Source organism: Streptopelia decaocto, assembly GCF_964273445.1.
Source record: "Streptopelia decaocto genome assembly, chromosome: 2".
Lineage (NCBI taxonomy): Eukaryota > Metazoa > Chordata > Aves > Columbiformes > Columbidae > Streptopelia > Streptopelia decaocto.
Genome location: NC_138655.1, coordinates 45,998,553 through 46,011,512, shown reverse-complemented (window position 1 = coordinate 46,011,512; position 12,960 = coordinate 45,998,553). Strand labels below are relative to the sequence as shown.

Below are 12,960 nucleotides of genomic sequence, written 5' to 3'. Positions count from 1 at the left end.
GTACCTAACAGGGGAGATAGACAACTTTTAGCCAAGTGAGAAAAACACAGATCCCAATTCACTTTTGTGCATTACTAATTGCATTATAAAGTTTTCAGTACCTGTACAAATAAGGGGGGATACTACTTTTGTTCTTCAACTGTTCACATGTTTGGGGGCACCTAGAAGGAATCTGCTTTTATTTTTATTCATCACAGGCAAAAGTAACCAAACAGTTGCTCTGGTAGGTTGCTTTACCAGCTGCATTAAGGACACTGTGAAATGTTTGCACATGTTCAACTCCTTCCAGGATTCTCCCTTGGCTCTTTTCATGTTCCTCTGGGTGTCATTTCTACTGTGGGCAGACAAGCTCCATGCACAGGGATGCATGAGGTGAGAGAACATGCCAGGCAAAGTCACAGCTTCATTTCCACTGCTCAGTAGCCCCTTGGCACCTTAACTTCCACTAAAAGTAACCTACGTTTGTGCCCATTGACAACACAAGGACGTCCCTCATGTCTTTCATTGCCAAGTATCATTGTTTACCACAGACATCCCCACCACAGCTATCATGAGAGTACTGGGTGAAGAAGAGGCTGAAAGAAGGTAAAACAGAGAATCAAGGCCCTTACAAATAAAGAGAGTGAAAGAAATTTCTCTCAAATATCTGTTGTCATTGTTTATAATTTGTAGCCATCACTTCTTTCCACCTTTTCTTTGACAGTGGTAGCTGATTGTCCATCACACTGGCACAATGGATGTGGGCTGTTGCTGTCTAGACCTGAGTGTGATCTCCAGTGCTAAAAGGAAATTTATTTTAAAAACTAATCAGTGACTGAATTATCAGCCTCAAGGCAACAACAGCAGTAGGCAGCAGTAGGTAAGTGCATTGTCAGTTGCGTTAGTGTTGGGTTTTTAACTAAATTATGTTTTAACTAAATGCTTTTAAACAATTTTTAAATTTTTTTAAACAATGTTTAGATTTCAAACAATGTTTTAACTAAACAGCATCCCTGCCAGCGTTCTAACCCCTCTTAAAAATATTAGTATTTTCTAAGTATACATTACAGGGAATCACAACAAATACACTGTGTTTATTTGATTTTGACACTTTTTAGGCTTTCAAAATTTTGAGGTCGTGCCTAGCCCATGGATACTTCAAGACCTCAATCCCCTCCCCACCCACAGCACCCCTGCACCCAGGGATGTACAATTCTCTTGAGAAAAAGGAGGTTCCCTCCACCACTTCCCCAGCACAGGGAGAGATTTCCCATCACGTGAAGTGCTGCAGGGCCAGAGCACCATGTCAGGGCCGTGGTGGCAGTGTGGCCACCAGCTCAGGCAAAGGGATTTCCCACTGCTTGGTCCTGGGATGTCTCCTGCTGGGACGGAGGCCAATGGGGGGCCAGGATGTGGGGTTTGGGGATGGGAGTGGTTTTGGGGTGCAGATGCCTGGGGTCTGTCTGGCTGGAGAGACATCTGGGAAGACAGCTGAGGGAGAGGGGAAAGCCCGCTTTGAAGTGATTTACATATAGGTAAGTGATTTACATAAAGGTAAGTTACACAGTGTAGCACTGTCTACCATAGGTGGTGGGCACAGGTAAAGCATCCCCGGAGTCAGCCTGTTTAAGACTGACTTACTAATTTATGCCCATTTCTCTGCTGAATGCAGGGCGAGGTTGTGACACCTGTGCTCATTTCTTTCTCCTGTTAAATACCTAGAAATATGTATAAATTCACCCCAGTCAAATCTGCTTAAGGGTAGGATATGCCAGAAACTCAGTTTTGGGATAGCTGCTTTAGGATAAGGCCAGTTGTTCTGGAACACTTACACAACTGATGTGTAATACCAGCCACTCTAGAGTGAATGTGTTCTTCTGGTTCAAATTCCAAGTGAGTATTTCTAATGGTTGTCTTCCCCGCAATATTTATGTGAGCCACAATTGAAGTATCACCCCCTAATCTCAGTCTTATCCAGATGCAAGCATAGCATAAAGATCACATCTAGAATCAGCACAGAGCAATGTATGCAGGTGTAAAATGCAAGAACGAACGTGAACCATCTGCTACTGACTCCCTTTACAAACCTGGCACCTGACACAAGCATCTTTTTAGGGATAACAGCAGCAAGAAGTATGTCTTAGGCTGATGTTTAGGAATAATTTTGGAAAAATGTTAAATAAGAAAAATGATAAAAGGCTTTCTAGCATGTTTCTGCGCCCTTTTTTAGTTTCCAGGACCACTGGTTGGCCTCAGAATCTATAGGCAACTTTGCAGTGTTCCTTTGCAGCAGATGACTAGTGAAGCAGCTATGCCTTTTCTGTTGTTAACCTGGGAAGGCTTGTTTTTATGTTTTATTCCAGGTCACAGACCATGGAAAATTTTGTGTTCCTGAGCTGAGACATACATATGTATGTACGTCACAAAATGCAACTGTTCTACAGCATCGTCAAGAACTAATGTATTTGCTTTTGTTGGATGTGTCCTGCAGCCTCTGACTAGAGACTTGAGGCAATTTGAGGGTGGACAGAAGGAGGGAAAAAGCATTGTTAGCAAGGGTCAGTGTCAATATCCTGAGATGCTTTTGTTTTATTTCATCCACCTGAACCGTTTTAAGGTGATTTTTTATTTATTTGTTTTACCCATTCAGGTATAGACTGAGCAAATAAAGCAGAGTCATACATTGGGTTAAGGGTGGAGGGATTTTTGTTGTTGAACCTGAAATTCTTTTAAATGATTTTTATAGTCAACAGAACAAATCACTGATTAACAACAAAAGACTATTTGTGCTTAACGCATGAATGTAAGTATTCCTTGCCAATTCTTGTATCCTTTATATTCCTTTTTTTCTTTTTGTTTTTTTGTTTTACTCTGCTACTGACAGTTTTAGGGGAGGATGAACAAACTGGCAAAGGGCAATCAGACTTTATATTCTGTGATATTAAAAGGGAAAAGCTCTCAGACAGCACGTGTGAACCTTGTACGGGGTTATTTATGGAAGACTCTTCTGTTTGTCAGGGAAACAAAGAAACCTTTTCAACCCTGTCTAAAGTACAGGAATAATCTAAGTTAAAACCTGCCCGAGGGCAAACTGTGTGTAACAATTCAGAGTTTATCCTTGGACTGGGAGTGTGCTGGCTCTTGGCTGTACTCTCTTCACACTTTCTGTAATCATTTATACTTCTGTGAAGTGACTGCAAAATACCACCTTTTGCCTGACTTAGGCTTTGATTGTTTTTACATGGCTCCATGGAGCTATATGAAGAAGTCTTCTAAAGAAGAGATTACATCTGAAATCCCCCTATAGATCGATCACAGGCTGTTAAGTATGTTAGAATTGCTGTTGCATGACACACTGGCAAGCCTGGCAAGTTGTTTTACAGTGTCTTGGGAAGGTTTTGCCTCAGTTTCCAATTTCACTTCTCTGCTGGAGTTGTGATCTGCACAGCAGAGCTGGTGGGGACAACATGGAACTGGGACTTAGCAGCTCTGGTGCAAAGGTTTGCATTTCAGCAAATGGGAAAGCAGGTGGTTGTGCACTAAAATGCAGTAGTATCTAAGAGACAAGCATGTGATAGCTTGTGTTGGGCTGGAGGGTTGGGAGAGGAAGCAGAGAAAAAGGTTGCTAATCTTCAGGAGAGGGGCAGCACAAGAGAGTGTGAATGGCAGCATCTGAAACGGGCACAGCATGACCATGAGTACTTGCTGGTTTGAGTGATCTACCAGCCAACGATTTATGGTTTTAGGTGCCTCTCTCCTGAAAGCTACTGCATGTAACTGGCAAAACAGAAGATGTTGCTGCTCCTTGCCTGTTTCAGTGCAAAGTCAGCAGCTTATTTCAGTGAAGTTTTGCATTTATGTGGCTGGGGTTGGGGACACAAGTTTGCTCCTGCCACTCCTGCAGTCTCATAGACATAACAGAAGGACACAAGTGCAAATTTATCGTAGAGGTGCGAGAACTTTTGCCACCTCCTTGCCCTTATGCGTCTGCTATCTGTGTGCTCACCGAAGCTGAGCAGTGTGCTCACTGCAGGTTGCAGTCTGGCACAACAGCCTCTTAGAGCCCCTCAAAGCCAGAGGGGCTGTCAGTCAGTCAGTCAGTCAGTCAGTCAGTCAGTCAGTGTGCATCCTTTCTTTTGTCCTTGCATGCAGCCCCAGGCTGTCACTCTACCTGAGACCCTTCAGATCCTTATCTCGACGTGATGGGGAGCCAATAATCTAATGCAAAGAAAGGCCATCACCTGTTCCATTAGCACCGGGGCTTTGCAGTGGTGCTCAGATAGGGAAGAGCACTAATGTCTTAAATCTGTACGGACAGATTCACCAAAGCTTATCTGTCATATCGGTAACTGACAAAAAGCTTTTAAAAACAGCTGCAGTGACCACTAATCCAATCTGGTTTTATTAAGAAAACCAGAGAAGTGAAGCGGTTTGGACACTCCCAGAGGTAGGTATGCCTTTATCCAGTCCAAACCCTGAGGTGACTAGGACAGGGAACCCACTTGTAACACAACCACCTAACACTTCCCCTGTGACTGCTGCCTAAAACCCGATTCTCCAGTTCCTGACTTCGTCACGTATTGGAGCAATTCCCTCATCTTAACCTGAATTCTTGCCTAACATAGGAGCAGCATGGAGTATTCTTCTGTTTATGAGCTCAGAAAGACTTACAGTGAGTTATCAGTATGCATGTTTGTGACATTGTCCAGCAGCAATCATGGACTGCAGGCTTTGCCTGGTCACAGGGGACGAGTCCCTCACTTCTGCTCTGAAATGAGTCCCCACAGCCACATTTCAGTGCTACCAGCAGACTCAGTTAATGCTCCGTTAATGCAAGAAGAGCTGCAGGAACAATACCCACAATCTTCTTATCAATATATCTAAGAAGAAAAAATATCCTGCAACATTACACTGGGGATCTAATGTGCAAAATTTTAATTCTTTTTTTATATATCCTACCTTATTTGAAGTATGTTTTGGGTTTTTTTCTATGTATAGATTCTGTCATTCCTGTATTTCTGCAAGTTTAAAGAATAATGTGTGGACATGCCCTTACTGCCGTGCTTATCTTCCTTCTGAAGGAATTCCAGCTACTGATATTGCCAAGAAAATGGAGAGCACAAACCGAAATTGCACAGAATGTGAAACAGAGGTTTGCAACCTTGAACACTAATTACTAAATAATTCCAGAGATGTATCCATGGACATGAACTAACACTATTAAGATCTCTTTTTTTCAGGCCATGTCTAAACAGAGAAACTTGACTAGCATGATGATGGAAGAATAAATTTTTGTGATTTATCAAGTTCCACAGCTAAAAGAGCTCTAAAACATGCTGCCAGTGCCATTGCAAATATTAAGCTCAAGCCTAAATCTGTGGGAACTGAATCTTTTTGGCTCTCTTTGTCTGGAGAAAGGACAAATCACTTAAAAAAAAAAAATCCTGGCCAGAACTGCATCCGTTAAGATACAGGACAAAGATATAAAATGTTGTGATTTTTTTTTTTTCTTTTTCAAACACCCTGCCCCCTCTTTGGTAAAGCTACCTAAACTGAGCCTTCTTCCTTAAATCTAAGTAAAACCTTTGAAACATCACTTACATGCAAATAAAGTTTTAAATGATACTGTTTGAACTGGAACATGTTAATCATGTTTCATCAAAACAAGGTGCAGAGCGAAAGGTTAACAGAACTTTGGGGTGGAGGACAAGGCATATATCAGTAGGAAAAAGTTAACCAAGATTTAATTAATACGTTTTCTTGAAAATTTATGTAAACCCAAGTATTTTCTCCCACATTTGTGAATATTTCCTTCTGTGCCTCTCTCTGTATAAAGAACATTCTTCAGTCCTGTTCCCCTGTCATATCTTGATACCTGTGTCAGTTTGTGGGAGGAGATTGTATAGGTCAGATCTGACTCCCGCTTCTTTTTTCTCTGACCAGATTCACATCTGGCTTTTATAATTTCCCCTGTCTTGCTGACTACAAAACAATGCCCTTAAATCTTCCTTGTCTATCAGCAGCACTGTGAAAATATCATAAAATATAAACCAGCAAGTAAATATGTGAACTTCTGAAAGACTGCTATTTGCAGGCTTGTGGGGAATTACAGACAATATGAGAAAGCAGCAAAAATGTTTATTTGTTGTTAACACTATTGGTTCTTTACCTTTTTGTCATGGGTTTTCTATCTGGTTAAAACTAATAATGAAATGTGAGAACAGCAACACCTTGATATTAACAGTAGCTAAACACTGAATATAACTTCAATATTTTTAAGAATTATTTTTTGCAGAAGGAACCCAAATGTAACAGGTATGTTAAGAAGTGCTGAGCTAGGTATGGTTTAGCTAAGATTCGGTACTTAGCAGAGTCTAAGAACTGCTTTTTGTTCTCCAGTGGCAGATCACAAGAAGGGATCTAAGTATGGTTAACTGCAGGGCTTTATAATTTTCTTACAGCTGTAGAAAGTGTTGGTGGTATTTCTTGCAGAAAGACATCAGTGAGGCCACTAAGATATGTTGAAAAGGAGAGTGCATTTAATGCATTATAGCATCAAGAGACCTTTGCATGTTGTTTCTGATATTTGGCAGCCTACCCTTGGCAAGTGCTCCTGTGGTGTATCAGTCAAGCCAATGCATGGATTGCTGTGTTAGTATAAACCCAACTTCATTTGCAGTTTCCACTCAGGGAATGCAAATTGCAATTAAGTGACTGCAGCCTGTGCATTTTCATTCTGTTGCATCTGCAGTCAGGATAATCACTTGTAACAGAGGCATCGCACAGATATCTGGGACATGGCTATATTAAATTTCTTCACCTTGATTCACCAGAACTGGTCATCAGTGTTTAAAGGTTAGAAATATTGAATAACCTATGAGTAATATTAATGTCTCTGCACCATTTCTGTGCAAATAATATTTTAGTATCTCAGCACGGTTACTTCATATCCTTTCATATTATTTCTCATCACAGAAAATACCTCCTGGTTGTGCTTCACCAGCTTTGTTATATAGAGGTTCTAACTTAAAAAGGAAATGACACCCAGTAGCAGCAGCAGCATAAACCTCAACTCCTATCCTTAATGAATCTATAAAAAATTTTGCTGATGACTTCACTGGGGTCAGAACCAGGCCATCAAGTTGGAAAACTATTGGTTTTAACAGCATTGATATTTTAATCATTAAAAACAAAGCAAGATGGGAAATGGGAGGTCCCCCTCCTTAAACTAGGAGTATTTCCCCATTGCCTCCCAAATTTAATGCCAAAATATTAAAGGCCAATGAAGGGAACAAATAAAACCACCACAAACCAACAATTATTTGAGTCTAACTCACTTTACTCTCATAAGCTGAATGTTATTATTATAAAATGTGTTGGAGCAATACTGAACCAGTGCTTGAGGAACTGAGCCAGCAGGAGATGCATATTCTTCCCTACATGCAGCCACAATGTTGTAATAAGGCTTTGACATAGAAAACATTCAGTGATGTATCAGTGTGAATGTGTTGTGGTACAAAACATAACAAGCTGCTTCTTCTCATGGCTTAGGTATGTCTGAGTGAAATGAGAGCTCATTTAAGAACTTGTGAAAAATATATAGAAAAATATGGACCTTTACGGTAGCTTGGAGATGCTGTAACAAGGTAGACCTTAGTGATGATGACATTGAAAAAGCACTTTTGAGTTTGTTAACCCAACATAGTAAAGTTAAACTGGTAGAAGTCTCGTTTCTTTTTTAAAATTGGAACTTGTTCCTGTGCTTTAGAATTGAACATGTATCCTTTACTAATATTTTAAAATCATAATATTCAAATAGTACTTAGAATGGACACTATTTTGTGTGCATGTATGACTACAAAATAATACATTTTACTTGCAGTTAGTATGATTTTGGTAGGATTTAGCCCCATGTGACCTGTTTTGTAGAAATAGCAGTATTTTGACAAGTCAGCAGGTTTTGCTATTTTTTCTTGGGGAGAATTATGTTTGCTTTCAAATAAAACTTGAAAATGTTGGTTATTTCCAGAATAAATAAGACTAATAATGATCTAAATTTAATCAGCTCATTTCTAATAAATTGTTCTTCAGAAATAGTTTTGAATTAAGAAGACTGTCAGCTTTTCTTATTTATATACTTATAGTATATGAAAAGAATACATAAATCTACAGACTATATGTGTGCCATATGTCAAAAGTTCAAATTCTTTGTCTCTTTCATTGTCTTTCGTGGCAGGACCTGTTAGAGCAATCAGTTTGGTGTGTAGCGAATCTAGAATGACTGAAGTCTTGGAGTTCAATGGCCTTTTGTTTTGTCCATCAATGATTAGGAGCAATTTTGATATCGTTATTAAAATGCTTCTTTATATATGCAATTTAAAGTCCCTGTACTCTTTGCTACTTGAATTCCCAAATGGCACATTATTCAGGTTATTTGCTAAAAAGACCCATCTCCTTCTCAGTTACTGTTCTTCGCTTGCTCAGAGAAACTTGCGCATTTATCCACACACATTTGCAAACTGCACTAACCTGAAAACAGTGTCTCCAGCATGCAACAGGCCCATACTCTGTACTGAGAGCTAAGTAGGAATCCTCTGTCAGAAAGTATCAATACTTGAGGGCTCCTGAGAATTGGCAGCTTGGTCACACATGCTCCAAGTGTATCACAGCAATTAAATGATGCTTTTATGAAATGGCTGTAGTTGTAGTGTTCGGTATTTTCATCCATTCTTCTCTAAGGTCATGGTGACGTTAAGAGCACTTTTTCTGGATCAATATCCTGATGTGCTGGCACAGTTCTGTGCAGTGCTCACAGCAACCATTAGCAAGGCTGAGCTTTTGCCAACAAGACATACAACACACCCAAGTATACGTCATACACCCCCGCTGCATTTTAGCTATGGCAAAAGAAGCTTCTAATGATACCTGGCCGAAGAAATCTAAATAGTGCTTTTTTTGCTTATAGCACTAAAAAACGTATCTGTTATATCTACTGCCATTTACAATATGCTACCTCTTAATTCCAGATATTCCTGTTCTTATCGCCAGCATGAAACTGATGAGGATGAGCTAATGGACCACTGTCTCACCACAGATCAGAGAGGAGAGCAGTGGTAATGAATGTAAGCATATATTTTACTGAATTCACATGTTAAACTGGTTAATTCTAGCAAGCATTACTTACAGGAGACACCAGACAAAGAGAAAATATATTCATTGTTTAATTGGTTTTAACAGTGGAGGAAAAACATACCTGTATTAATTCCCTCTCCACCTCTCACAGACAAGCATGCATGCACTAGTATTTAAAATATAAGCACTCCTATCATTGTGAGCGGTGGTAGGAGCACTGAAAATGGTGTAGGAAGTCTTACAACAGATACAACACATAGTTACATACAGCCAAGACAAGGAGCATCATTAGGTTCAGTGACTTCCCTGCTTTTGAATCCCATATGTGCTATTTCTGCTGACCTAACTCGGATTCCTGTGCAGCATTTGCTGTGTATTCTCATCTGGGCTTTGGGGTTAGAATGCTTATGTGCCTTATATAGGAGTCCATTGTAGTGACTTTTAAAACATTTTTTTAAAGGTAAGATAACTTGATATCAGTAGCTTAAATTTGAAGGTCCACAAGGCTGCGAGGACTTACTGTGACCCTGTTGATGGGAATGAGGTCCATAGGGTATAGACTCAGATCTTGACAAGCTTAGTTTACTTCCCTGATCGCTATTTGCTGGGGCATTTTAGACTCTGATTTTCATGTCTCGCTGAAGAAGTATTTTAGAGAGGTTACAGACTGAAGAACACGTAGACAAATCAACCAATGTTCCTGTTGCCCACAGCAGGTGGGATGAGGGAAACCCGCTCCATTCCCTTTATACTGCAGGTTAGTTTTCATCATTTTAACCATGATCATATCAAGTCAGTTAGCCTGGAGCCACAGTTCTGAGTAAATTAAAGGAAGCATTCACTCGCAGGTGTATACGGCGTTTTAGGTACTTCTGTTGTAACCACACAGATGAATTAACTTGTTATTGATGACCAGAGAAAACCTGTATGTTTCTTGTAGCACTTTATCATGCAAACAGTGGCTTAGATGATAAACAAATTGATTATTTGTTCTTATTTTATTATTTGGATGATAAACAAATGGATACCTAAATAGTTTGGATGACAAACAAATTTTATTTTGGATAAACCAAGTAGAAGGGAATATATTAACCATCAGATCTATGGAGGTTGACAATCCTTGGGATGTCTGCAGCCACAAATTAGCTGATCTGACAGTGCACTCTGCCTAGCAGTGTTCATCTTGCTCAGAGAATGCTATTTGGCCATAACACATACAGTTATTTCATATTTCTGTTTCTTTTAAACACTGATAATATTTATTTTGTAAGAAGTCCAAGATGAAAACTGAATAATTACCTCCTTCAATTTTTTATAGAGTTGTCCTATTTGTTGTTTAACACCTGAGAGAGATCCAGGCTATGTCAGCAGAAATTTTATAAGGCATCTCCAACTCAGACATACACTCCATTACGAAGACTACATAGTGAGTAATAGTATTTGCAAACTACTGGACTTGATTTATGTGTATCTTCTTCAACACGCTTTACAATCAAGAAGCCATGAAAAGAATTGAGCAGATTTGAGGATGGTAAAACACTGGCACAGGTTGCCCAGAGGGGTGGTAGATGCCCCATTCCTGGAGACATTCAAGGCCAGACTGGATGGGGTTCTGAGCAACCTGATCTAGTTGAAGATGTCCCTGCTCATTGCAGGGGGTTGGACTAGATGACCTTTGAAGGTGCCTTCCAACCCAAACCATTCTATGATTCTACGGTTCTAACTGCACCATGAAGTCACGAAGCGTGGCAGATGTGTACAGGAACAGCATGGTCTGGTACTCAGAGGTGCCAAATTATGGATTCTGACCTCAGTTCTGTTGCTGTCTAGGAGTGGGACAAGGGAAAGGTACTCAGTTATCTAATTTCTTAACAGGTATTATGAGTCTGGTTCTAAAATACCTGGAGATCCTCAAATGGAAACCTACACACTTTATATGAAAGTTATTTCAGCATCCCATTTTATTCTGTATGAACCTAAGCTGACACAGCTGTACTTGAGTGCTGCACCTGTTTGCTGTCTGAGTGGGCTGTAAAATAGGAAAGGCAGCACAAGCATTAACATGCTGTTAGAATTTCTCAAGAGCATTATTAATAGTTAGCGCTTTCTTATATTTCGTTTGACACCTATCCAGACAAAATCCCAAAGAAAGATACAAAACTTTATTTTTTTCCAAATGGAATGAGAATGTTACAGATGTCCAAATGGAGGGCGGGGGTGAAGAACCATCTTCATAATTTGAACCTCTAATTCATACACATGGTGAAACCAGTTGTATGTGTGACAGCTAAGACTCGAGTGTTTTTTTCTACACACAGTAATGTAACATGCATCCCCTAATTGGACTTTTAATAAACAGCATTAGCATTGTTGGGTTTTGCATAATCACTGAATTAATCTGTTTCTGCATTTGACCACAGTTATGTCAAGTTTCATAATTATTTCTCTTCCTTTACATTTTTGTGTTTACCACTAAGGAGCAGAATGTTAGGCTGTAAATTTCAAACATGGATGCAAACCCACTGAAACCAGTATTTTGTTAATTGGCAACTCAAGCAGTCAAAATTACATCTACTAACATATTAATTACTATCTTGATATTCAACAAAGTATCTTTTGTTTGTTTGTTTGTTTGTTTGTTTGTTTGTTTTCCAGGACATAAACACTGTTGGAGAAGTTCTTGTTGAAAGAGTTCTGGATAGGTCATTCACAGAATATGTGCATGTGAGTCATCCAAACAGCAAATAAGGACTACTGCAAAAGAGTGGGAGAACATGTTCTGTAGATAAATACTGTCATTAGAATTTAGCCTTTGGCAGTTAATGGAGTGTTGGTAACCTGTGTAGACATAAAAATGTTGTATGCTTCTTTTCTCTTAAGTATTGTTCTGCTTTTAAATTCAATTTTTTAAATTGTTTGTTTGGTTGGGTTTTTTTAAGGATAAAAGAAAATGGTATCAGTTTCTCTGCCCAAAATACAGTGGTCCTGAACTCACTGCTGGTCCAGTATACAGATACCTACCTTTGACAGCTGCCTCTCCCATTTGTTTGCAGCTCTAGTCCCAGAGCAGGCCAGTCTTTGGTACATTAATGATGACAGTGCCATGCTGGGGGCAGATGACAAACAGCAGCTTTTCAGACAGTACAGGACCAAACAAACTGGAACAAACTTCCATCAAAACAGTATCAGGCATCCTACCTACTATAAAGGACAGTGTTACTGGCCCATAAGACTGCACATATGTTTCCATTTACAGTGCAAGATGAGACTCAAAATCAGCAAAGTTGGTAAGTGAAAGCCATCTTGAAAGGATAGCAAGAAGTGAATAGTATGTTTATAATAAAAATACAGAAACCTGATAAAGAGATTGACAACATCTTATAAATATTATGTATTCTTACTAATATGTTAAAAATATATGTACAGTATAACGTGCTTTCAAAGATGCATATGATCTATAAGAAATGAAAATTCATGTTCATGCATAGAAGCATGTACAGTGATTAAAGTAGTTTTAATCAAATGGGAACATGTTGACAAGGAAACTCCTGATAGATTTTTAGGTTTTTACTATTTTTTCTTTGAACCAGAAAGTGTCTTCTTTTGGGAAAGAGAAAGATTCAATGCCTCGCATGCCTGGGAATGTTGCTTTCCTTTCTCTTTGAGAACTGTCCTTTAGAATGAAAACTATTCAGTCAGAAAGATGGATAGTGCTGCTCCAAAGGGTGGAATTGGTGGGAACACCTGAGCAAACAAAAAAACCCCACCTGGTTTGCCAGAGAAAAGTAGCCAAAAATATAGGGAAGAAGTTATTTGATTTATGGCTTCTTGCCCATCTAAAAAATGTAT

General features: G+C 39.4%; 1 protein-coding gene across 1 annotated transcript; it reads left to right on the top strand.

Annotated features, from left to right (window-relative positions):
* Positions 1 to 550: 550 nt before the first annotated feature.
* RNF125 (ring finger protein 125) lies at positions 551 to 11,859 on the top strand (the record flags this gene model as incomplete). The annotated part of the gene is given in 8 exon segments (XM_082044559.1): positions 551 to 585; positions 4,978 to 5,131; positions 7,531 to 7,602; positions 7,606 to 7,625; positions 9,006 to 9,064; positions 9,067 to 9,092; positions 10,430 to 10,537; positions 11,767 to 11,859. Coding segments are annotated over 8 exon segments (567 nt in total).
* Between the last annotated feature and the right edge of the window lie 1,101 nt (positions 11,860 to 12,960).